The following is a 27947-nucleotide window of genomic DNA, read 5'->3' as shown; positions in this document are numbered from 1 at the left end:
TACACGTGTCTGTGTAGCCAACTGCATCGAGTACCATTGTACTAAGCACTGCCATCTCGCTGTGAAACTTAACTAAAACCATAATAAGCACATTTTCTCTCCCAAAATAAAATCCCTTTAGCCACAGCCAATGAACAAAGTCTCCATCGTAAACAAAAGCTTCTCCTCTTTAATCAAATCTATTTAAACAACACAGTGTTAGACACAGGACAGGATGCCAGGACTCTGGGTCCAGAAAGACACAGGACAGGATGCCAGGACTCTGGGTCCAGAAAGACACAGGACAGGATGCCAGGACTCTAAGTCCATAAAGACACAGGACAGGATGTCAGGACTCTAGGTCCAGAAAGACACAGGACAGGATGCCAGGACTCTAGGTCCAGAAAGACACAGGACAGGATGTCAGGACTCTAGGTCCATAAAGACACAGGACAGGATGTCAGGACTCTAGGTCCAGAAAGACACAGGACAGGATGTCAGGACTCTAGGTCCATAAAGACACAGGACAGGATGTCAGGACTCTAGGTCCATAAAGACACAGGACAGGATGTCAGGACTCTAAGTCCATAAAGACACAGGACAGGATGTCAGGACTCTAGGTCCATAAAGACACAGGACAGGATGCCAGGACTCTAGGTCCAGAAAGACACAGGACAGGATGCCAGGACTCTAGGTCCATAAAGACACAGGACAGGATGTCAGGACTCTAGGTCCATAAAGACACAGGACAGGATGTCAGGACTCTAGGTCCATAAAGACACAGGACAGGATGTCAGGACTCTAGGTCCATAAAGACACAGGACAGGATGTCAGGGCTCTAGGTCCATAAAGACACAGGACAGGATGTCAGGACTCTAGGTCCATAAAGACACAGGACTGTGGAAGAGGTAAGGAGAGGTAAGATACTCATAAGATAAGATACTCATAAGATAAGATACTCATAAGATAAGATACTCATAAGATAAGATACTCATCAACTGTACTGACAATACCGTAGATAGAACATGGAGGATATGTGGGATCACTATGTGTTGATTAAATGATCCAATGTACCATAATGGTGACACCTGGTTTAAATTTAAGACTGTGTTGGCCTCCAGGCAAGACGACATCACATGAGTATTATTAGTAAACAAAGCCATATGTACAGTACCAGTCAAAAGTTTGGACACACCTACTCATTCAAGGGTTTTTCATTATTTTATTTACTATTTTCTACATTGTAGAATAAAAGTGAAGACATCAACACTATGAAATAACACATATGGTATCATGTAGTAACCAAAAAGGTGTTAAACAAATCAAACTATATTTTATATTTGAGATTCTTCAAAGTAGCCACCCTTTGCCTTGATAACAGCTTTGCACACTCTTGTCATGTGACATTTCTTTCTTTCTTTAATGCGTTTGAGCCAATCAGTTGTGTTGTGACAAGGCAAGGGTGGTATACAGAAGATAGCCCTATATGGTAAAAAAAAAACAGAGTTCAAAGTTGATTTATTACCATGGAAACCATCAGCACCCTGGCTCAACAGACAAGACATTCCATCAGAGGTTGAATATTGTAAAAACATTCCAGGAAAACATTGGGTCTTAAAATAAATGGATTCATTACACATGGAGAGAGACTCTCCTACATACAGATGTAGGATCTTCATTTGAGCCAATTTGCTGCAGCTGGAAAATAATCTTTGCAGCAGAAGGAAATGTGAATTATTATGTGATGAATGAGTGGATTTTTTTTGTAGGGTTGATGCAGTTTTTGTTAAGGGAAATTAAAAAACGTTAGAAGCCTTTTTAAACTTTGAATACCCTACAAGCTTCATTCTCAGCAAAAAAAGAGTGATCAAATGAAGTTCCTACACCTGTACATGTGTTCAGATAATCAGAACGGAAATGTTGACTGGTTCAACGGAAAGGTTGTGAAAAGTGCAGTGTTGCGGAAGGTGAATGTATTTGGGGTTGATCTACAGGGAAAGAGTGTTCAGAGGGTTCGCATTTAACTTATCAGCACAGGGGCATATTTAACAGTTTTCCACTCCAGATAGACACACCTAGGCTACAAGGTAAACCCGCCCACACACACACACACACACACACACACACACACACACACACACACACACACACACACACACACACACACACACACACACACACACACACACACACACACACACACACACACACACACACACACACACACACACACACACACGCAAGCACGCATGCACACAGACACACACACACACACACTTACACACACCCTCACATGTGACATAAAGAACTAAAACACAGAGTACATCTGTGAACAGTGAAGTCTGATACATCTGTCTGCATGAGAAACAAACCCACCAGAACAGTCTGATACATCTGTCTGCATGAGAAACAAACACACCAGAACAGTCTGATACATCTGTCTGCATGAGCAACAAACCACCAGAACAGTCTGTTACATCTGTCTGCATGAGAAACAAACCCACCAGAACAGTCTGATACATCTGTCTGCATGAGAAACAACCCACCAGAACAGTGAAGTCTGATACATCTGTCTGCATGAGAAACAACCCACCAGAACAGTGAAGTCTGATACATCTGTCTGCATGAGAAACAACCCACCAGAACAGTCTGATCTATCTGTCTGCATGAGAAAGAACCCACCAGAACAGTCTGATATATCTGTCTGCATGAGAAACAACCCACCAGAACAGTCTGATATATCTGTCTGCATGAGAAAGAACCCACCAGAACAGTCTGATATATCTGTCTGCATGAGAAACAACCCACCAGAACAGTGAAGTCTGATACATCTGTCTGCATGAGAAACAAACCCACCAGAACAGTGAAGTCTGATACATCTGTCTGCATGAGAAACAAACCCACCAGAACAGTCTGATACATCTGTCTGCATGAGAAACAAACCCACCAGAACAGTCTGATATATCTGTCTGCATGAGAAACAAACCCACCAGAACAGTCTGATATATCTGTCTGCATGAGAAAGAACCCACCAGAACATTGAAGTCTGATACTTGGAGCAAACTCAGTGTTTTCCCTTTCTTAGACACACTAGACCATATATGTCAGAGTCAAGGCCCGCGGGCCACATCCGGCCCGCGAGAAGGTTTTTTACGGCCCCTGGGATGATCTTGATTTATTATTAGAACCGGCCCGCAGACCGCAGCAAGCCGGCAGCCCGCAGATCTTTTACACGCACCAATACTACATTTCCCACAATGCAACGGTGACGCACCGAGCAGTAGGCTGCTGTGTAAATGAGATGGAGCTGCCTTGGGAAAAACTTGTGGGTTTGACAACCGACGGAGCACCTGCGATGTGTGGACACAGGAGCGGACTGGTGGCGAAGATACGGGAAAAGATGCAAGAGGAAAACGCGACAGGTGAGCTGACAGCTTATCATTGTATCATACACCAGGAAGCGTTGTGCGGTAAAGCCTTGAAAATGGAGCATGTAATGAGCATCATCACGCGCACAGTTAACTTTATCAGAGCCAAAGGTTTGAATCACCGCCAGTTCAAGGCATTTCTGACGGAGTTAGAAACGGAGCATGGTGATTTGCCTTATCACACAGAGGTGCGATGGCTAAGCCAGGGAAAGGTGCCTTGAATACCGGTTTCTTTCATTTAATGTTCATGTTATGGGGATTTTTATATAAAGGAAATTTGTCTTTTGTGTCTGTTGAAAATTAAAGATTACTGACAGAGCCATAAGAAAATATTGCTTTATTTATCTGATCATATTGGAATATATTTGTTAGGTTTTCAGTAGGTTCAATTAGGTTCACTAGACTATATGCGTCATTTAAAAATTTTTCAATGAACATTCGAACAGTCCGGCCCTCGGCTTGTAGCTAAATTTTTTATTTGGCCCTCCGTCCATTTGACTTTGACACCCCTGCACTAGACCAATAAGCAGTGACCTCAGAGCTGACTAAGGTAGAGTCAGCATTGGAATATCGGAATCCTCTAAGGCAGGGGTCTTCAACCTTTTCTTGCCAGGGACCCCCTCCCAGGCCAACCAGCTACCCAGGGACCCCCTCCCAGACCAACCAGCTACCCAGGGACCCCCTCCCAGGCCAACCAGCTAACCAGGGACCCCCTCCCAGGCCAACCAGCTACCCAGGGACCCCCTCCCAGGCCAACCAGCTAACAAGGGACCCCCTCCCAGGCCAACCAGCTAACCAGGGACCCCCTCCCAGGCCAACCAGCTACCCAGGGACCCCCTCCCAGGCCAAACAGCTAACCAGGGACCCCCTCCCAGATAAACTGGTGACCCAGGGACCCCCTCCCAGGCCAACCAGCTACCCAGGGACCCCCTCCCAGACAAACCGGCGACCCAGGGACCCATCCCAGGCAAACTGGCGACCCAGGGACCCCCTCCCAGGCAAACCGGCGACCCAGGGACCCCCGTCATACGTTATCAAAAAATAATAATCACGTCTTGTCTTATCATCAGGTGAATGGTCAACATTTAAAATGAATAGATTTGGTAGATAGTTTTTCATAATGTTGACCTCCCCACATTATAATTGGAAGAGGAAGTGTAAACTGATGTAATGGGGCCCAGTGAGGATGAGGAGTAGAGAAATAAAGTTGACGTCATTAAACGACAATGTCATCCTCTTTTCTACTGTAGCTATGTCATACAATTTTCTATTGTTCTGTTGTTGTAAGTAATATTCGTAATACCCTGGTTGATTACCCCCAGCTCTAAGGCTTACTGTATGAGAGAATTAAATAAACTCCCTTGGTTGATCAAATCAAATCACATTTTGTTTGTCACATGCGCCGAATACAAAAGGTGTAAACCTTACAGTGAAATGCCGAATACAAAAGGTGTAAACCTTACAGTGAAATGCCGAATACAAAAGGTGTAAACCTTACAGTGAAATGCCGAATACAAAAGGTGTAGACCTCACAGTGAAATGCTTACTTAGAAGCCCTTAACCAACAATGCAGTTTTAAGAAAATACCCCCCCGAAAAGTTAGAATAACAAATAATTAAAGAGCAGCAGTAAATAACAATAGCGGGGTTATATACAGGGGGTACCGGTACAGAGTCAATGTGCGGGGGCACCGGTTAGAGCAGGTAATTGAGTTAATATGTACAGTGCCTTGCAAAAGTATTCACCTTCCTTGGCGTTTTTCCTATTTTGTTGTATTACAACCTGTAATTGGGTCCCCTGCGTGATGTTGAGCTAACGTAGGCTAATGCGATTAGCATGAGGTTGTAAGTAACGAGAAAATTTTCCAGAACATAGACATATCTGATATTGGCAGAAAGCTAAAATTCTTGTTAACTTCTTGAGAATACAGGGGGTGCTATTTTCCCATTAGCATAATTTGCTCTACAGATTAAACTGCCTCTTATTCAATTATTGCTCTTACTATATGCATATAAATAATACCATTGGAAAGAAAACAATCTCTAGTTTCTAAAACCGTTTCAATTTTGTCTCTGAGTGATACAGAAGTCATTTGACAGCACTTTCCATGACCAAGAAGAAAAAAGCAAGATGTGTATGCCAGCTTCAACGCTCTGCCTATATATGGTCGTGCCCCCTATGACCCGAAACACACCTCATTGGCCTTCCTCTGAGTGTCAAGAGGACGTCAGAGGAAAAATATCTTGTTTATCTGGGACTGACGTGAAATGAGAGCTAATTCTTTGGCGTGACCGACAACTTCCGGTTCTCTAAATCGTGCGACTTGTAGCTGCGATTGTCTTCTGTTGTGCGGCCATTATGGATGAAAACTATCTCCGTCTCGAAGTTTGTTTGATACATGTGACCAGATCATCGTAATGTATGTTTTTTCAATATAGTTTAATCAGATTATTTGAATTTTTTCGGGAGTTTTGTGGTGTTCCGTTGTCTGATTTTATTTACGTTTGAGAGATCCGTGCCACTCGACCAGTACCTGTGCTAAATGGAGTGGGAAAGGAACAATTCTGAACGGAACCAACGACTCATCTTGACAAAGGACACTTTGATCAACATTCTGATGAAAGATCAGCCATAGTAAGACCCAATTTACGATGTTATATCATATCTGTTGTGCATGTGAACTGGCCGTGGGCGCCTAGCCGAATCTGCCTGGTATAGCTATGCTAATTTAGCGCTACATTTTGTTTTCGTTATAAAATATTTAATAAATCTGAAATATTGTTTGGATTCACCAGATGTTGGGCTTTCAATATCTGTACGCTGTGTATTTTTCTGAAATGTTTTAAGATGAGTAATTCGTTATATGACGTTGGTCTCTGTAATTGTTCTGGCTGGGTCAGCACTATTTCAGATTGCAGCTGCAATGTAGAACTGTGATTTATACCTGAAAAATGCACATTTTTCCCAAAAAAAACTATGCTATACCATAAATATGTTATCAGACTGTCATCTTATGAAGTTGTTTCTTGGTTAGTGGCTATATATATTTTTATTTAGTCGAATTAGTGATAGCTACTGACGCAGGAAAAAACTATTGGGAGTAAAAAAATCGTGTCCTTTGCTAACGTGGTTAGCTAATAGATTTACATATTGTGTCTTCCCTGTAAAACATTTTAAAAATCTGAAATGGTGGCTTTATTCACAAGACCTGTATCTTTCATCTGGTGTCTTGGACTTGTGATTTAATGATATTTAGATGCTACAAGTTACTTGTGACGCTATGCTAGCTATGCTACTCAGTGGGGGGGGGGGTGGGGGGTGCTACCGGATCAGGGTTGGTGACTCGTGAGAAGTTAATCTAACTGCACTGTCCAATTTACGGTAACTATTACAGTGAAATAATACCATGCTATTGTTTGAGGAGAGTGCACAGTTATGAACATAAAAAGCTATTAATAAACCAATTAGGCACATTTGGGCAGTCATGATACAACATTTTGATCAGAAATGCAATGCTTCATTGGATCAGTCTAAAACGTTGCAACTACACTGCTGCCATCTAGTGGCCAAAATCAAAATTACAGCTGGGCTGGAATAATACACGATGGCCTTTCTCTTCATTTCAAAGATGATGGTACTAAAAAAAATACAATAGAACTGTTCGTTTTTTATTCGTATTATCTTTTACCAGATCTAATGTGTTATATTCTACTACATTCCTTTCACATTTCCACAAACTTCAACGTGTTTCCTTTCAAATGGTACCAAGAATATCTATATCCTTGCTTCAGGGGCCTGAGTTACAGGCAGTTAGATTTGGGTATGTCATTTTAGGTGAAAATTGAAAAAAAGGGTCTGACCCTGAAGAGGTTTTAAATGGAATTTATTCGGATTTCATGCAATTGACAAACACAAAATAGTCCAAATTGGTGAAGTGAAATGAAAAAAATTACTTGTTTCAATTTGCTTTTTAATACGGAAAAGTGGTGCGTGCATATGTATTCACCCCCTTTGCTATGAAGCTCCTAAATAAGATCTGGTGCAAACAATTACCTTCAGAAGTCACATAATTAGTTAAATAACGTCCACCTGTGTGCAATCTAAGTGTCACATGATCTGTCACATGATCTCAGTATATATACACCTGTTCTGAAAGGCACCAGAGTCTGCAACACCACTAAGCAAGGTGCACCACCAAGCAAGCGGCACTATGAAGACCAAGGAGCTCTCCAAACAGGTCAGGGACAAAGTTGTGGAGAAGTACAGATCAGGGTTGGGTTATAAAAAAATATTAGAAACGTTGAACATCCATTAAATCCATTATTTTAAAAAAATGAAAGGATATGCACCACAACAAACCTGCCAAGAAAGCACCTCCCACCAAAACTCACGGACCAGGCAAAGGAGGGCATTAATCAGAGAGGCAACAAAGAGACCAACGATAACCCTGAAGGAGCTGCAAAGCTCCACAGTGGAGATTGGAGTATCTGTCCATAGGACCACTAAGCTGTACACACTCCACAGAGCTGGGCTTTATGGAAGAGTGGCCAGAAAAAAAGCCATTGCTTGAAGAAGAAAATAAGCAAACACGTTTGGTGTTCGCCAAAAGGCATGTGGGAGACTCCCCAAACATATGGAAGAAGGTACTCTTGTCAGATGAGACAAAAATTTAGCTTTTTGTCCATCAAGGAAAATGCTATGTCTGGCGCAAACTCAACACCTCTCATCACCCCGAGAAGACCATCCCAACAGTGAAAAATGGTGGTGGCAGCATCATGCTGTGGGGATGTTTTCATCGGCAGGGCCTGGGAAACTGGTCAGAATTGAAGGAATGACGAATGGTGCTATATACAGAGAAATGATTGAGGGAAACCTGATTCAGTCTTCCAGAGATTTGAGACTGGGATGGACGTTCACCTTCCAGCAGGACAATGACCCAAAGCATACTGCTAAAGCAACACTCGAGTGGTTTAAGGGGAAACATTTAAATGTCTTGGAATGGCCTAGTCAAAGCCCAGACCTCATTCCAGTTCAGAATCTGTGGTATGACTTAAAGATTCCTGTATACCAGCGGAATCCATCCAACGTGATGGAGCTGGAGCAGGTTTGCGTTGAAGAATGGGCAAAAACCCCAGTGGCTAGATGTGCCAAGTTTATAGAGACATACCCCAAGAGACTTGCAGCTGTAATTGCTGCAAAAGGTGCCTCTACAAAGTATTGACTTTGGGGGGAGAATAATTTTCAAGGTTTCTGTTCTTTTGTCTTACTTCTTGTTTGTCTCACAAAAAAAATATTTTGCATATTGCATAATATTTTGCATCTTCAAAGTGGTATGCATGTTGTGTAAATAAAATGATACAAACCCCCCAAAAATCTATTTTAATTCCAGGTTGTAAGGCAACAAAATAGGAAAAATGTGAAGGGGGATTAATACTTTCGCAAGCCGCTGTACATGTAGGTAGAGTTATTAAAGTGACTATGCATACATAGTAACAGAGAATAGCAGCAGCGTTGAAGAGGAGGGGGGGGCAATGCAAATCGTCTGGGTAGCCATGTTGTGGAGTCTTATGGCTCTGTTTAGAAGCCTCTTGGACCTCTTGGCGCTCTGGTACCGCTTTCCGTGCAGTAGCAGAGAGAACAGCCTATAGGTAGCTGGAGTCGTTGACAATTTTTAGGGCCTTCTTCTGACACCGCCTGGTATAGAGGTCCTGGATGGCAGGAAGCTTGGCCCCGGTGATGTACTGGGTGTAAGCACTACCCTCTGTAGTGTCTTGCGGTCGGAGGCCGAGAAGTTGCCATACCAGGCAGTGATGCATCCCGTCAGGATGCTCTCGATGGGGCAGCTGTAAAACCTTTTGAGGATCTGAGGACCCATGCCAAAATGTTTTGTCGTGCCCTCTTCATGACTGTCTTGGTGTGCATGGACCATGTTAGTTTGTTGGTGATGTGGACACCAAGGAACTTGAAGATCACATCCTGCTCCACTGCAGCCCCGTCAATGAGAATGGGGGCGTGCTCGGTCCTCCTTTTCCTGTAGTCCACAATCATCTCCTTTGTCTTGATCACATTGAGGAAGAGGGTGTTGTCCTTGCACTACACGGTCAGGTCTCTGACCTTCTCCCTATAGGCTGTCTCATCGTTGTCGATGATCAGGCCTACCACTGTTGTGTCATTGGCAAACTTAATGATGGTGCTGGAGTTGTGCCTAGCCGTGCAGTCATGAGTAAACAGGGAGTACAGGAGGGGACTGAGCACGCACCCCTGAAGGGTCCCTGTGTTGAGGATCAGTGTGACGGATGTGTTGTTACCTACCCTTACCACCTGGGGGCGGCCTGTCAGGAAGTCCAGGATCCAGTTGCAGAGGGAGGTGTTTAGTCCCAGGGTCCTTAGCTTAGTGATGAGCTTTGAGGGCACTATGGTATTAAACGCTGAGCTGTAGTCAATGAATAGCATTCTCACATAGGTGTTCCTTTTGTCCAGGTGTGAAAGGGCAGTGTGGATTGCAATAGAGATTGCCTAATCTGTGGATCTTTTGGGGTGGTATGCAAATTGGAGTGGGTCAAGGGTTTCTGGGATAATGGTGTTGATGTGAGCCATGACCAGCCTTTCAAAGCATTTAATGGCTACAGACGTGAGTGCTACGGGTTGGTATTCATTTAGGCAGGTTACCTTAGTGTTCTTGGGCACAGGGACTATGGTGGTCTGCTTGAAACATGTTGGTATTACAGACTCAGACAGGGAGCGATTTAAAATGTCAGTGAAGACACTTGCCAGTTGGTTAGAACATGCTCGCAGTACACGTCCTGGCCCTGTGGCCTTGTGAATGTTGACCAGTTTAAAGGTCTTACTCACATCGGCTTTCGGAGAGCGTGATCACACAGTCGTCCAGAACAGCTGATGCTCTCATGCATGTTTCAGTGTTACTTGCCTCGAAGCGAGCATAGAAGTGATTTAGCTGGTAGGCTTGTGTCACTGGGCAGCTATCGGCTGTGCTTCCCTTTCGTAGTCTATAATAGTTTGCAAGCCCTGCCACATCCAACGAGCGTCGGATCCGGTGTAGCACAATTTGATCTTAGTCCTGTTTTTACGCTATGCCTGTTTGATGGTTCGTAGCGGGATTTCTTATAAGCTTCCGGGTTAGAGCCCCGCTCCTTGAAAGCAGCATCTCTACCCTTTAGCTCAGAGCAGATGTTGCCTGTAATCCATAGCTTCTGGTTGGGGTATGTACGTACAGTCACTGTGGGACAACGTCGTCGATGTACTTATTGATGAAGCCAGTGACTGATGTGGTGTACTCCTCAATGCCATCTGAAGAATCCCAGGTCATATTCCAGTCTGTGCTAGAAAAACAGTCCTGTAGTTTAGCATCTGCTTCATCTGACCACTTTTTTATAGACTGAGTCAGTGGTACTTCCTGCTTTAATTTTTGGTTGTAAGCAGGAATCAGGAGGATATAATTATGGTCAGATTTGCCAAATGGAGGGTGAGGGAGAGCTTTGTACACGTCTCTGTGTGTGGAGTAAAGGTGGTCTAGAGTTTTTTCCCTCTGGTTGCACATTTAACATGCTGATAGAATTTAGGTGCAGCTGATTTAAGTTTCCCTACATTAAAGTCCCCGGCCACTAGGAACACCGCCTCTGGATGAGCATTGTCCTGTTTTCTTATGGCCGTATACAGCTCACTGAGTGCGGTTTTAGTGCCAGCATCGGTCTGTGGTGGTATGTAGACAGCTACAGTATGTAAAATACAGATGAAAACTCTCTAGGTAGATAGTGTGGTCTACAGCTTATCATGAGATACTCTACCTCAGACGAGCAAAACCTCGAGACTTCCTTAGATATCGTGCACCAGCTGTTGTTTACAAATATGCATAGGCCCCCACCCGTGTCTTACCAGAGGCTGCTGTTCTGTCCTGCTGTTAGTGTGTATAACCCGCCAGCTGTATGTTCTTAATGTCGTCGTTCAGCCACAAATCAGTGAAACATAAGATATTACAGTTTTTTAATGTCCTATTGTTAGGATATATAAATATAAATTGCAATACTCACTACCGAGTTACAAACTGCCCCTCTGTCCTCGGTTGCAACACTCACTACCGAGTTACAAACTGCCCCTCTGTCCTCGGTTGCAACACTCACTACCGAGTTACAAACTGCCCCTCTGTCCTCGGTTGCAACACTCACTACCGAGTTACAAACTGCCTCTCTGTCCTCGGTTGCAACACTCACTACCGAGTTACAAACTGCCCCTCTGTCCTCGGTTGCAACACTCACTACCGAGTTACAAACTGCCTCTCTGTCCTCGGTTGCAACACTCACTACCGAGTTACAAACTGCCTCTCTGTCCTCGGTTGCAACACTCACTACCGAGTTACAAACTGCCCCTCTCTCCTCGGTTGCAACACTCAGCACAATAACTGTTTGTCGGGAGCTTCATGAAATGGGTTTCCATAGCCAAGCAGCTGCACACAAGCCTAAGATCACCATGCACAATGCCAAGCGTCACCTAGAGTGTTGTAAAGCTCGCTGCCATTGCAATCTGGAGCAGTGGAAACACGTTCTCTGGAGTGATGAATCATGTTTTACCATCTGGCAGTCCGACGGACAAATATGGGTTTGGCAGATGCCAGGATAACTCTACCTGCCCCAATGCATAGTGCCAACTTTAAAGTTTGTTGGCGGAGGAATAATGGTCTGTGGCTGTTTTTCATTGTTAAGGCTAGACCCCTTAGTTCCAGTGAAGGGAAATCTTAGCACTGTAGCATACAAGGACATTCTACACGATTCTGTGCTTCCAACTTTGTGGCAACAGTTTGGGGAATACCTTTTCTTGTTTCAACATGACAATGACCCAGTGCACAAAAGAAGGGTCCTTACAGAAATGGTTTGTCGAGATCAGTGTGGAAGAACTTGACTGGCCTTCACAGAGCCCTGACCTCAACCCCATAGAAAACCTTTGGGATGAATTGGAACGGCGACTGCAAGCCAGGCCTAATCCCCCAACATCAGTGCCCAACCTCACTTATTCTATTATGGCTGAATGGAAGCAAGTCCCTGCAGCAATGTTCCAACATCTAGTGGAAAGCCTTCCCAGAAGAGTAGAGGCTGTTATAGCAGCAAAGGGGGGACCAACTCCATATTAATGCCAATGATTTTAGAATGAGATGTTTGACGAGCAGGTGTCCACATACCTTTGGTCATGTAGTGTATATAAACACACAATATATTTACACAGATACACACACATCACCGTCAGTAACTTCAACTACGACACAATATCATGGATCTTTACACAGTCCCACTCACATCACCGTCAGTAACTTCTGCTACCTCATATTGTTCCACAGTAAGTTTGCCTCCTCTCCACAAGGTAACAGGTGTTCATGCTTTTGACACCATCGTCTCTACAACCAGAGATAACGACCATTTACACATTGGAATATAGAACTATCTCCAGAAAGATCTAGAAGACCGATGACATCATGCTGCTGACATCACAGACTGCTGAAATAAATTCAATCCCCAAAAAACATTCCCACTGATCATCCAGCTCTGGTCCTACCTGTTTTGAGTTTATCCACCCGCCCAAAGTGCCAGAAGGATTTGGTATTCCCTGTGTTGGGGCTGGGGTTAGAACCAGGTTTAGAGGCTGAGCGGGGGTCAGGGTTGAGGTATGAAGAGGGTCCGTTGCGGGCTTCAGGGATCCTCTTCTTGTTCTTGTGGACGCTGTTCCCCATGGTGAAGGAATCCGGGGTAATCCTCACCCCCCTACATGGGGTCTAGAGTGCAGGTGAAGGACGTGTCCCAAAAGGCAACATCTGGATAGTCCCTCTTCAAGAGCTCACACCCCCGGTCCTGTAACTCACACCCCCCTGGTCCTGTAACTCACACCCCCCCGGTCCTGTAACTCACACCCCCCTGGTCCTGAAACTCACACCCCCCCCCGGTCCTGTAACTCACACCCCCCTGGTCCTGAAACTCACACCCCCCCGGTCCTGTAACTCACACCCCCCTGGTCCTGTAACTCACACCCCCCTGGTCCTGGAACTCACACCCCCTGGTCCTGTAACTCACACCCCCCGGTCCTGTAACTCACACCCCTCTGGTCCTGTAACTTACACCCCCCGGTCCTGTTACTCACACCCCTCTGGTCCTGTAACTCACACCCCCCTGGTCCTGTAACTCACACCCCCTGGTCCTGTAACTCACACCCCCCGGTCCTGTAACTCACACCCCTCTGGTCCTGTAACTTACACCCCCCGGTCCTGTTACTCACACCCCTCTGGTCCTGTAACTCACACCCCTCTGGTCCTGTAACTCACACCCCTCTGGTCCTGTAACTCACACCCCCCTGGTCCTAGAGCTCACACCCCCTGGTCCTGTAACTCACACCCCCCTGGTCCTAGAGCTCACACCCCCTGGTCCTGTAACTCACACCCCCCTGGTCCTAGAGCTAACACCCCCTGGTCCTGTAACTCACACCCCCCTGGTCCTGTAACTCACACCCCCTGGTCCTGTAACTCACACCCCCCTGGTCCTGTAACTCACACCCCCCTGGTCCTGAAACTCACACCCCCCTAGTCCTGTAACTCACACCCCCCTGGTCCTGTAACTCACACCCCCCTGGTCCTAGAGCTCACACCCCCTGGTCCTGTAACTCACACCCTTCTGGTCCTGTAACTCACACCCCTCTGGTCCTGAAACTCACACACAGTCACAAACAGTTTAGCATACACACACACACTACTGGAAAAACTCACTCCTACACTCAATCTCATGCTCTGTCATGCCTTCCCTGTTTTCGCTAAATACACATTCGTGTTGCTCGAAATCTGGCTAGAGACTCACTCATACACTCACAGTCCACATCACCCTAGTAAACAACCACACATTCCCACAGCTCCAGCTACACACTAACACACTGACACAGCTACACACCGACACACTGACACAGCTCCAGCTACACACTAACACACCGACACACTGACACATTCCACATCACCCTAGTAAACAAACACACCGACACAGTTCCAGCTACACACTAACACACTGACACAGCTACACACTAACACACTGACACAGCTACACACCGGCACACTGACACAGCTCCAGCTACACACTAACACACTGACACAGCTACACACCGACACACTGACACAGCTCCAGCTACACACTAACACACCGACACAGCTCCAGCTACACACTAACACATTGACACAGTTTCAGCTACACAATAACACATTGACACAGTTCCAGCCTGAGCACCACCACACACCTACCCTCGCGACCTCATCGCTTCGGCCCGTCCTACGCTTGTCATACAAATAAGCTGCTTACACACTCTCTCACAAACACACTGCTCACTGTTCCTTGCGCACACACTCTCTCAGTCCAATACTTCCAGCGGCAGCAGCAGTGACCATACAGTTCCACGCAGCAAGCCAGTCTGTGTGTGCCCCTCCCACTCTCTCTGTCTCTGTCTCTGTCTCTCTCTCTCTTTCTCTCTCTTGCTCTCTCTGTCTCCCTCCCTCCCTCCCATCTCTCTCTCTCTCTCTCGCTCCCTCTCTCTCTCTCTCTCTCTCTCTTTCTCTCTGTCTCTCTCTGTCTCTCTCTGTCTCTCTCTGTCTCTCTCTGTCTCTCTCTCACTCTTTCTCTCTCTCTCTCTCTCTCTCTCTCTCTCCCTCTTTCTCTCTCTTTCTCTCTCTGTCTCTCTCTGTCTCTCTCTCTCTCTCTCTCTCTCTCTCTCTCTCTCTCTCTCTCTCTCTCTCTCTCTCTCTCTCTCTCTCTCTCTCTCTCTCTCTGTCTCTCTCTGTCTCTCTCTCTCTTTCTCTCTCTGTCTCTCTTTCTCTGTCTCCGTCTCTCTCTCTCTCTCTCTTTCTCTGTCTGTCTCTCTTTCTCTCTCTCTCTCTCTCTCTCTCTCTGTCTCTCTCTGTCTCTCTCTGTCTCTCTCTGTCTCTCTCTGTCTCTCTCTGTCTCTCTCTGTCTCTCTCTGTCTCTCTCTGTCTCTCTCTTTCTCTCTCTGTCTCTCTCTCTCTGTCTCCGTCTCTCTCTCTCTCTTTCTCTCTCTGTCTCTCTCTTTCTCTCTCTTTCTCTCTCTGTCTCTCTCTGTCTCTCTCTGTCTCTCTCTGTCTCTCTCTGTCTCTCTCTGTCTCTCTCTGTCTCTCTCTGTCTCTCTCTGTCTCTCTCTGTCTCTCTCTTTCTCTCTCTTTCTCTCTCTTTCTCTCTCTCTCTCTCTTGCTCTCTCTTTCTCTCTCCCTCTCTATCTCTCTCTGTCTGTCTCTCTCTTTCTCTCCCATCTCCCTCTCTCTGTCTCCGTCTCTCTCTCTCTCTCTTTCTCTGTCTGTCTCTCTCTCTCTCTCTCTGTCTCTCTCTGTCTCTCTCTGTCTCTCTCTGGCTCTCTCTGGCTCTCTCTGGCTCTCTCTGGCTCTCTCTGGCTCTCTCTGGCTCTCTCTGGCTCTCTCTTGCTCTCTCTTGCTCTCTCTTGCTCTCTCTTGCTCTCTCTTGCTCTCTCTTGCTCTCTCTTGCTCTCTCTTGCTCTCTCTTGCTCTCTCTTGCTCTCTCTTGCTCTCTCTTGCTCTCTCTTGCTCTCTCTGTCTCCCTCCCGTCTCTCTGTTTATGTCTCTGACACAGTTTAGTCCTTTTCTCTCTGTGTGTGGACTCTCTCAACTTCTGTTTTCTTTCCTATCCTTTCTATTCTCTGAAGAGAGGATCCAAAAACTACTCCAGTGTTTACTCAGATCAGAACATCTCATCACAACCACCAGAACATCTCATCACAACCACCAGAACAGGTTGTCTGTCTGTCAAGCTGTATACAACAACCATGACTATCTCCTGTCAACACAGACTGTGATTAAGGGAGAACACAAACACATTAACCAATAAAACGTTTACCCTATTACCCTATTAAACTGTTACCCTACTAAACTGTTACCCTATTAAACTGTTACCCGATTAAACTATTACCCTATTACCCTATTACCATATTAAACTGTTACCCGATTAAACTATTAAACTATTACCCTATTACCCCTTTAAACTGTTACCCTATTAAACTGTTACCCTATTAAACTGTTACCCTATTAAACTGTTACCCTATTACCCTATTCAACTATTACCCTATTAAACTGTTACCCTATTAAACTGTTACCCTATTAAACTGTTACCCTATTACCCTATTAAACTGTTACCCTATTAAACTGTTACCCTATTAAACTGTTACCCTATTAAACTATTACCCATTTAAACTGTTACCCTATTAAACTGTTACCCTATTAAACTGTTACCCTATTAAACTGTTACCCTATTAAACTGTTACCCTATTAAACTATTACCCTATTAAACTGTTACCCTATTAAACTGTTACCCTATTAAACTGTTACCCTATTACCCTATTAAACTGTTACCCTATTAAACTGTTACCCTATTAAACTATTACCCTATTAAACTGTTACCCTATTAAACTGTTACCCTATTACCCTATTAAACTGTTACCCTATTAAACTGTTACCCTATTAAACTGTTACCCTATTAAACTGTTACCCTATTACCCTATTAAACTCTTAAACTCTCCGAACGTCGTCGGGAGAATGAGAAGAGGACCAAGGTTCAGCGTGGTAAGTGTTCATATTACTTTTAATGAAATACGAAACACTTGACAAAACAACAAAAACGACAAACGAACAGTTCTATAAGGTTTACACACAAAACAGAAAACAACCACCCACAAACACAGGTGGGAACAGGCTACCTAAGTATGGTTCTCAATCAGAGACAACGATAGACAGCTGCCTCTGATTGGGAACCACACCAAACACATAGAAATACAAAACAAGGACAACATAGAACACCAGGCATAGAATGCCCACCCAAACTCACGCCCTGACCAATCAAAATAGAGACATAAAAAGGATCTCTACGGTCAGGGCGTGACAGTGTTAAACTATTAAACTATTAAACTATCACCATATTAACTATTACCATGTTAAACTATGCCAGGCTGTGTCACAACCGGCTTTGAGTCCCATAGAGAGGTACACAATTGGCTCAGCATCTTCTGGGTTCGGGGAGGGTTTGGCAAAGAGGGGCTTTACTTGACTCATTGCGACTCCTTGTGGCCGGCCGGTCGTCAGTTGAACGATGTTTCCTCCGACACATTGGTGCCTCCAGATTTTGAGGTTTCAGCGAGTCATGTTTCGACCTCTCCCAGGCCCGTTGGGGAGTTGTAGCGACGAGACAAGACGGGTTGAAGGAAAAAAAAAAGTAGATCATAGTAAATAATATTGTGGAAAACTGGCTCAAAGTAAGATCCTACATCTGTAGCTATATCATGGTCATTCATATGACGCTGCTAGGTCATGACCCTTCTGCCTGATGTTTATCCTATAGCCCAGCCCAGCAGCTGTTGAGTAGAGGCTTTGATAAGGAAGAGATTTACAGTGAGCCACTAGAGGGGCGGAGGAGAGGAGGAGGGGAGGAAGTGGAGAGGAACTGGAGAGATTGAGGGGGGGGATTTACAAACCTCAATTTACAGGCCTACAGTTAGTTCAGCTATTTAAGGTTAATATGAGAGAGGAGAGATGAGACAGTGACATAGGAGAGAGAAAGAGAGAGGATAGAGAAGAGAGAGAATAGAGAAGGGAGAAGGGAGAAGGGAGAAGAGAGAGATAGAGAGAAGAAAGAGGAGAGAGAAGAGAGAGAGGAGAGAGAGGAGAGAGATAAAGAGAGAGAGGAGAGAAAAGGGAGAGGAGAGAAGAGAGAACATCAACTAGAGAGAGGAGAGTCCTGTACACTACTGTTAATGGTAATGGATCCTGTATAAACGGATCCCACAGAGTGAGGCTGTCCATTAGTATACTAACATAACAACCACTCCCGTTACACTGACTGTTTAGATGGACCACAATTAGAGCCAGGAGGTTTTCCTGATCAAGTAACTGATCTGCGAAGCAACATGTGACGGGAGAGAAAGAGAGAGAAAGAGAGAGAGAGCTAAAGAAAGAGAGAGTGACAGTGTTATTGTAACAGTCTGGTTTATGGCTCCATACATCAGCAAAACAACATGTCAGACATGCCCCAGATACTCCCATAGGATAGATTAGATAGTGTGTGTGTGTGTGTGTGTGTGTGTGTGTGTGTGTGTGTGTGTGTGTGTGTGTGTGTGTGTGTGTGTGTGTGTGTGTGTGTGTGTGTGTGTGTGTGTGTGTGTGTGTGTGTGTGTGTGTGTGTGTGTGTGTGTGTGTGTGTGTGTGTGTGTGTGTGTGAATGTGGCATTATGGCTAATGTTTATGTGCGCGAGGGTGTGTGTAGAACACACACACACACACACACACACACACACACACACACACACACACACACACACACACACACACACACACACACACACACACACAAATGAAAACACTTTGATGTTTATAGAAATTTTGTGTGTGTGTGTGTGTGAATGTGGCATTATGGCTAATGTTTATGTGCGCGAGGGTGTGTGTAGAATGTAGACTACTCGTCAAGGTATGCAGCCATCACAAGGGAAAGGTGTTGTCAGGGTAACCATCAGTGGGGCATGGCCTCAGGACAGGATTAGGAATTCTACCTCTCCCTCTGTGTGTGTGTGTGTGTGTGTGTGTGTGTGTGTGTGTGTGTGTGTGTGTGTGTGTGTGTGTGTGTGTGTGTGTGTGTGTGTGTGTGTGTGTGTGTGTGTGTGTGTGTGTGTGTGTGTGTGTGTGTGTGTGTGTGTGTGTGTTTTGCTCTTGTCTAGGCCTGAGATATCCTACCCAACACTCCCACCTAGTGGTTCACTGAGGTCACAAACTGAACTGATTGTTTCAGCCAGGAACACTGACCTTTGCAGTGCTCTGAGAACATATCTGGAAGACAATTTCTGAGTAAAACAGTCTTGCCATCACACACACACACACACACACACACACACACACACACACACACACACACACACACACACACACACACACACACACACACACACACACACACACACACACACACACACACACACACACACACACACACACACACACACACACACACACACACACACACACACACACACACACACACACACACACACACACACACACACACACACATTCCATCTACCTGCCCCCCCGGATTAGTTGTGTGGGTGAGTGTGTGTGTGTGTCATAGACATTAACACCAGTAGGTGGTGATGACGTCATCCACGTGTTCCTTATGGAAAACTCCCGATAGCGCATGAACCCGGATGTATTTGAACGTGAATTTGAATCGAGTCACATTGCTGAATGGGGCTGAATGGAACCACAAAATAGCTAAGGATCATGGCGAAAGTGGCCGTAGCTTGCAAAGGATCATGGTCGATGTAGTCATTTTCATCCAGTCTGAGAGAATCAACCTGGTTTTAATTTAAAACTTCTTCTTCTTTAGGCCCCTTTTTTCTCCACTTCCTGTCTGAATGACGTGCCCAAAGTAAACTGCCTGTAGCTCAGGCCCTGAAGCCAGGATTAGCATATTATTGGTACCATTGAAATGAAAACACTTTGATGTTTATAGAAATTTTAAAATAACGTAGGATAATATAACACAATAGATATGGTAGGAGAAAATCCAAAAGAAAAACCAACCGGAAATTATAATTTTCTTTGAGAGAGAGACCATCCTCTTAGAAAGGCGAAAGGTCATATTGAAAATTTGCTTCCTGGATGCAATTCCTATGGCTTCCACAGGGTGTCAGCAGTCTATGTTCAAGGTTTCAGGCTTGTAACTTCAAAAACGAATAAGAAATATCAGTTTTAGCAAGACACAGTCTTGGAACTTCGTGTTTGCGCACACGCATGAAGACATTACACAACTGCTAAAATCGGTTTCCTATTGAACATTCTTCTTTCCGTAAGAAATATGATATTATCGTTATTTGAAACCTGTGCCGGTGGGAAAATATTTTGATGTGGGGCGCCATCCTCAAACAATTGCATGGCATTTTTTCGCTAACGGGACTCCTATCCTTAATTAATGTAAATGAACCTGATGCTAGCCTACTGTTAAACCTTTGGTTAAGAGCTCAGCAGAAGGTTAAAGTTCAGCGTTACCTAGATCCTGGCAAGGTCAACATGGAGCAGAAGGTTAAAGTTCAGCGTTACCTAGAACCTGGCCAGGTCAACATTGGAAAACAAAACGGACAGAAAAAAATGAACTATGATAATCAGAATTACGACTGATTTACCCGGCAACAATGAAGATTAGACTTTCCTGAATGACGATTAGTACTGTTAATTAAATACAGTGTCAAATCATACTCACATTGGCTCACAGTTAAGTTCCCTATCATATGGTCCTTACACCTGAAAAGAATTGGTTACTGGGCTACCATCACAACAGCCGATCACAACTTGATTAGGCGAGATTGGATTACCCCCATTAGAATAAAGCTGACTATATATAAATTACAAAATAATTTTATCTCCGTTCTGTATTTTGATATGATTATAGACTATCTGCTTAAATTTGTGTCACTGTAACGTGTTGTCATCATCTAAACCTCAGACGTACGATGTAGTTTGGAATGTAACATGATTATTATAATTGCATGCTAAATTGATATTTCAAACATAGTTTGAGCTCAATCCTCCATCCTCTGCTCTCCACTCTGTCATCCTCTGTTCTCCACTCTGCCATCCTCTGTTCTCCACTCTGTCATCCTCTGTTCTCCACTCTGTCATCCTCTGTTCTCCACTCTGCCATCCTCTGTTCTCCACCATGTCATTCTCTGTTCTCCACTCTGCCATTCTCTGTTCTCCACTCTGCCATTCTCTGTACTCCACTCTGCCATCCTCTGTTCTCCACCATGTCATTCTCTGTTCTCCACTCTGTCATCCTCTGTTCTCCACTCTGCCATCCTCTGTTCTCCACTCTGTCATTCTCTGTTCTCCACTCTGCCATCCTCTGTTCTCCACCATGTCATTCTCTGTTCTCCACTCTGCCATCCTCTGCTCTCCACTCTGTCATCCTCTGTTCTCCACTCTGCCATCCTCTGTTCTCCACTCTGTCATCCTCTGTTTTCCACTCTGTCATTCTCTGCTCTCCACGCTGTCATCCTCTGTTCTCCACTCTGCCATCCTCTGTTCTCCACTCTGTCATCCTCTGCTCTCCACGCTGTCATCCTCTGTTCTTTACTCTGTCATCCTCTGTTTTCCACTAGGCTACCTGCTGCCCCTCTAATATATCTATGGTTTCCACAGGAGGTTGTGTGTGTTTGAATGTGCGTACACATGTGTCTGTGTGTCAAGAGAGTTAAACCTTAGAGTTGATGACTATCGTGTTTGAGAACATCAGAATATCTGAAATCAGACTAACTGAAATCAGACTAACTGAAATCAGACTAACTGAAATCAGATGAACTGAAACTGAAATCAGACTAAGTGAAATCAGACTAAGTGAAATCAGACTAAGTGAAATCAGACTAAGTGAAACCAGACTAAGTGAAATAAGACTAACTGAAATCAGACTAAGTGAAACCAGACTAACTGAAATCAGACTAAGTGAAACCAGACTAAGTGAAATCAGACTAAGTGAAACCAGACTAACTGAAATCAGACTAAGTGAAACCAGACTAAGTGAAATCAGACTAAGTGAAACCAGACTAAGTGAAACCAGACTAACTGAAAGCCAAAGTGTGACACATCAACTACTAGACTATTTACAACATACTGTATTCTGTGTCAATAAGGTTGGGGACAACATACTGTATTCTGTGTCAATAAGGTTGGGGACAACATACTGTATTCTGTGTCAATAAGGTTGGGGACAACATACTGTATTCTGTGTCAATAAGGTTGGGGACAACATACTGTATTCTGTGTCAATAAGGTTGGGGACAACATACTGTATTCTGTGTCAATAAGGTTGGGGACAACATACTGTATTCTGTGTCAATAAGGTTGGGGACAACATACTGTATTCTGTGTCAATAAGGTTGGGGACAACATACTGTATTCTGTGTCAATAAGGTTGGGGACATCTCTTTCTCTATAGCAGGTGTCTGTATGTTTTGTAGCTGAAAGAAACGTGACCTATCTGAAGCATTTCGTGTCACCGGTGCCCTTTGTGACATCACACCCTGCTTCTTTATTACCTGGAGTGTGTGTCTGTGTGTGTGTGTGTGTGTGTGTGTGTGTGTGTGTGTGTGTGTGTGTGTGTGTGTGTGTGTGTGTGTGTGTGTGTGTGTGTGTGTGTGTGTGTGTGTGTGTGTGTGTGTGTGTGTGTGTGTGTGTGTGTGTGTGTGTGTGTGTGTGTGTGTGTGTTCGTCTGCACGGGTGTTAGAGTGATTGAATGGTGTGGGTATACGTTGCAGTGAGAGCATTTTAACCTTTCAATTCATTAAACATTCAAACTCTTCTCTTTCTACTGTGACTTTTTCTCTTTCCACTGTGACTTCTTCTCTTTCTACTGTGACCTCTTCTCTTTCTACTGTGACTTCTTCTCTTTCTACTGTGACTTCTTCTCTTTCTACTGTGACCTCTTCTCTTTCTACTGTGACTTCTTCTCTTTCTACTGTGACTTCTTCTCTTTCTACTGTGACTTCTTCTCTTTCTACTTTGACTTCTTCTCTTTCTACTGTGACCTCTTCTCTTTCCACTGTGACTTCTTCTCTTTCCACTGTGAACTCTTCTCTTTCTACTGTGACTTCTTCTCTTTCTACTTTGACTTCTTCTCTTTCTACTGTGACCTCTTCTCTTTCCACTGTGACCTCTTCTCTTTCCACGGTGACCTCTTCTCTTTCCACTGTGATCTTTTTCCACTGTGACCTCTTTCCACTGTGACCTCTTCTCTTTTAACTGTGACCTCTTCTCTTTCTACTGTGACCTCTTCTCTTTCTACTGTGACCTCTTCTCTTTCTACTGTGACCTCTTCTCTTTCTACTGTGACCTCTTTCCACTGTGACCTCTTCTCTTTCCACTGTGACCTCTTTCCTCTGTGACCTCTTCTCTTTCCACGGTGACCTCTTCTCTTTCCACTGTGACCTCTTTCCACTGTGACCTCTTCTCTTTTAACTGTGACCTCTTCTCTTTCAACTGTGACCTCTTCTCTTTCTACTGTGACCTCTTCTCTTTCTACTGTGACCTCTTCTCTTTCTACTGTGACCTCTTCTCTTTCTACTGTGACCTCTTTCCACTGTGACCTCTTCTCTTTCCACTGTGACCTCTTTCCTCTGTGACCTCTTCTCTTTCCACGGTGATCTCCACACGTTTATTTGTCTTTCCTGTTCCCTCTCTCTCTCTTGTTCAAGATACACTGTACGACAGAGATATCGACAGCATATATAGTTTACGCAAGTTAAGTGTACCTCATCCACCTGCTCTTTAGAGTACAAAGTCTATCGGCGATACTATCAAGAGCAGTGTGAGGTTTTCCTTTTTCCTTCATCTTGTTCAATTGTTGCCATGGCACCTGCAAATAAGATTGCTCAGATGTACAAGTGCCTTTTGAAATTTAGTACGTAGTCTAGGAAATGTCTGTACCCATACACACTCATTATTCAACACAAAGTGCCCCTTGACGCAACGATATAACAAACACACAGACGCACACGTGCGCACACAGAAATAGAGTTGTATTTACAAGCGTGCACACACACGTGCACATACACATGCACACCGGGCCACACAGATGTGCCTGTGACAGCAGCTGAGTGAGAGCTGAGGTTGAATAACTAAAAACCTGCTCTATCCAGAAACAGTGAATACCAGGGATTGGAGAAAAAAATGACCTCACCACAAAGTCACCCTGCCAGTGGGCCACTAGGTGGGGGCTACATTGGTCAGACAGTAGGTGATTTAGAGGGGGCTACATTGAAAAAATGAAAAATGTAAAAAAATAAGCTCAATTTATATATAAAAGTAAATACCACAAAACAAATGCACCCACATTGTTATAAAGAAAGGCTCTCACAAACTATGGAGGAGTTAGTCACTATGGAGGAGTTAGTCACTATGGAGGAGTTAGTTACTATGGAGGAGTTAGTCACTATGGAGGAGTTAGTTACCATGGAGGAGTTAGTTACCATGGAGGAGTTAGTTATCATGGAGGAGTTAGTCATCATGGAGGAGTTAAACACTATGGAGGAGTTAGTTACCATGGAGGAGTTAGTTACTATGGAGGAGTTAGTCACTATGGAGGAGTTAGTTACCTTGGAGGAGTTAGTTACCATGGAGGAGTTAGTTACCATGGAGGAGTTAGTTACCATGGAGGAGTTAGTCACTATGGAGGAGTTAGTCAGTATGGAGGAGTTAGTTACCATGGAGGAGTTAGTCACTATGGAGGAGTTAGTTACCTTGGAGGAGTTAGTTACCATGGAGGAGTTAGTTACCATGGAGGAGTTAGTTACCATGGAGGAGTTAGTTACCATGGAGGAGTTAGTCACTATGGAGGAGTTAGTCAGTATGGAGGAGTTAGTTACCATGGAGGAGTTAGTCACTATGGAGGAGTTAGTTACCTTGGAGGAGTTAGTTACCATGGAGGAGTTAGTTATCATGGAGGAGTTAGTTACCATGGAGGAGTTAGTTACCATGGAGGAGTTAAACACTATGGAGGAGTTAGTTATCATGGAGGAGTTAGTTACTATGGAGGAGTTAGTCACTATGGAGGAGTTAGTCACTATGGAGGAGTTAGTTACTATGGAGGAGTTAGTTATCATGGAGGAGTTAGTTACCATGGAGGAGTTAGTTACCATGGAGGAGTTAAACACTATGGAGGAGTTAGTTATCATGGAGGAGTTAGTCACTATGGAGGAGTTAGTCACTATGGAGGAGTTAGTCACTATGGAGGAGTTAGTTACTATGGAGGAGTTAGTCACTATGGAGGAGTTAGTCACTATGGAGGAGTTAGTTACTATGGAGGAGTTAGTCACTATGGAAGAGTTAGTCACTATGGAGGAGTTAGTCACTATGGAGGAGTTAGTCAATAGTTAGTTATAATGAATTGGGAGTGATATCTATTTGGCTCTGAGTGAAACAGGGAGACAGGGAGACAGTGATAACTATCTCTGAATGAAAGAGAGAGAGATGGGACAGTGATAACTATCTCTGAATGAAAGAGAGAGGGTGGAGGGGGACAGTATCACGAGCTCTGAGTGAAAGAGAGAGAGAGGGGACAGTGAAAGAATAACAAAAAAAATAGTTTAGAAAATCAAGAGGGAGAGATGTCTTTGCCATTCAGGGAAGTGTGTGTTTTGTGTGTGTGTTTGTGTGTGTGTGTGTGTGTGTGTGTGTGTGTGTGTGTGTGTGTGTGTGTGTGTGTGTGTGTGTGTGTGTGTGTGTGTGTGTGTGTGTGTGTGTGTGTGTGTGTGTGTGTGTGTGTGTGTGTGTGTGTGTGTGTGTGTGCGCGTGTGCGTTCGTCCATGCATCAATGTGTGTGGGTAGTGTTCTAATTAAAAATGTATTTGAAGATCATTCCCTCTCTGAGTCTCTCCTCTCTGAATAAGGCTTCATGTTCCTATGTAATCTCTCCCCCTCTGAAGAAAGCTTCGTGTTCCTAGGTAATCTCTCCTCTCTAAACGACACAACAGTGGTAGGCCTGATCACCGACAACGATGAGATGGCCTGTAGGGAGGAGGTCAGAAAACTGGCAGTGTGGTGCCAGGACAACAACCTCTCCATCAATGTGAGCGAGACAAAGGAGCTGATCGTGGACTACAGAGAAGGAGGGCCGAACAGGCCCCTATTCTCATCGACGGGGCTGTAGCGAAGCAGGTCGAGAGTTTCAAGTTCCTTGTTGTCCACATCACCAACAAACTATCATGGTCCAAACATACCAAGACAGTCGTGAAGAGGGCACAACAAAACCTTTTCCCCCTCAGGAGACTGAAAAGATTTGGCATGGGTCCCCAGATCCTCAAAAGTTCTACAGCTGCACCATCGAGAGCATCCTGACCGGGTTGAATCACCGCCTGGTATGGCAACTGCTCGGCATCTGACCGTAAGGCGCTACAGAGGGTACTGCGTACGGCCCAGTACATCACCGGAGCACCACGTCTAGGACCAAAAGGCAACTCAACAGCTTCTACCCCCAGGTAATAAGACTGCTGAAAAAATAATAAAATCACAACCGGACAATTTAAACTTCCAGCCCCCCTCATGTACCCTGCTTCTACTCGCTGTTTATTATCTATGCATAGTCACTTCACTCCTACCTACATGTACAGATTACCTCAACTAACCTGTACTCCCGCACAAACACTCAGCCCCCTGTATATAGCCTCCACATTGACTCTGTACCGGTGCCCCCTGTATATAGCCTCCACACTGACTCGGTACTGGTGCCCCCTGTATATAGCCTCCACATTGACTCTGTACCGGTGCCCTCTGTATATAGCCTCCACACTGACTCAGTACCGGTACCCCCTGTATAAAGCCTCCACATTGACTCGGTACCGGTGCCCCCTGTATATAGCCTCCACATTGACTCTGTACTGGTACCCCCTGTATATAGCCTCCACATTGACTCGGTACCGGTACCCCCTGTATATAGCCTCCACATTGACTCGGTACCGGTGCCCCCTGTATATAGCCTCCACACTGACTCGGTACCAGAGCCCCCTGTATTGTTATTCTCATTGTGTTACTTCTTATCTTAGCCTACCTGGCAAATATTTTTTTAACTCTTCTTGAACTGCACTGTTGGATAAGGGCTCGTAAGTAAGCATTTCACAGTAAAGTCTACACTTGTGACAAATAAAGTTCGATTTTTTTTTTTAATTTGAAATAAGGCTTTGTGTTCCTAGGTAATCTCTCCTCTCTGAATAAGGCTTTGTGTTCCTATGTAATCTCTCCTCTCTGAATAAGGCTTCGTGTTCCTATGTAATCTCTCCTCTCTGAATAAGGCTTCATGTTCCTATGTAATCTCTCCTCTCTGAATAAGGCTTCATGTTCCTATGCTCTCTGAATAAGGCTTCATGTTCCTATGTAATCTCTCCTCTCTGAATAAGGCTTCATGTTCCTATGTAATCTCTCCTCTCTGAATAAGGCTTCGTGTTCCTATGTAATCTCTCCTCTCTGAATAAGGCTTCATGTTCCTATGTAATCTCTCCTCTCTGAATAAGGCTTCGTGTTCCTATGTAATCTCTCCTCTCTGAATAAGGCTTCATGTTCCTATGTAATCTCTCCTCTCTGAATAAGGCTTCGTGTTCCTATGTAATCTCTCCTCTCTGAATAAGGCTTCATGTTCCTATGTAATCTCTCCTCTCTGAATAAGGCTTCGTGTTCCTATGTAATCTCTCCTCTCTGAATAAGGCTTCATGTTCCTATGTAATCTCTCCTCCATCACATAACTCTGGACAGCATCCAGACATATAAATACACACACACACACACACACACACACACACACACACACACACACACACACACACACACACACACACACACACACACACACACACACACACACACACACACACACACACACACACACACACACACACACACACACACACACACACACACACACACACACACACACACACACACACACACACTCACTCTGTTCCCAG

General features: G+C 44.6%; 1 protein-coding gene across 3 annotated transcripts in view; it reads right to left on the bottom strand.

Annotated features, from left to right (window-relative positions):
* LOC139558946 (NHS-like protein 3) overlaps positions 1-27947 on the bottom strand; it is a 157254-nt gene that overhangs the window by 92044 nt on the left and 37263 nt on the right. Inside the window, exon 1 of one of the 3 annotated variants that reach the window (XM_071374465.1) lies at positions 12969-13266. The exons of the other annotated variants lie outside the window; for them this stretch is intronic. Coding sequence (XP_071230566.1) covers positions 12969-13143 — 175 coding nt within the window. The 5' untranslated portion in view covers positions 13144-13266. Of the gene's footprint in view, positions 1-12968; positions 13267-27947 lie in introns of those variants that run through there. 3 annotated transcript variants of the gene reach the window in all.

This window comes from Salvelinus alpinus, chromosome 29, assembly GCF_045679555.1.
Source record: "Salvelinus alpinus chromosome 29, SLU_Salpinus.1, whole genome shotgun sequence".
Classification (NCBI taxonomy): Eukaryota; Metazoa; Chordata; class Actinopteri; order Salmoniformes; family Salmonidae; genus Salvelinus; species Salvelinus alpinus.
Note: the sequence above shows the minus strand (reverse complement) of the source record. Positions and strands in the feature narration are given on the sequence as shown.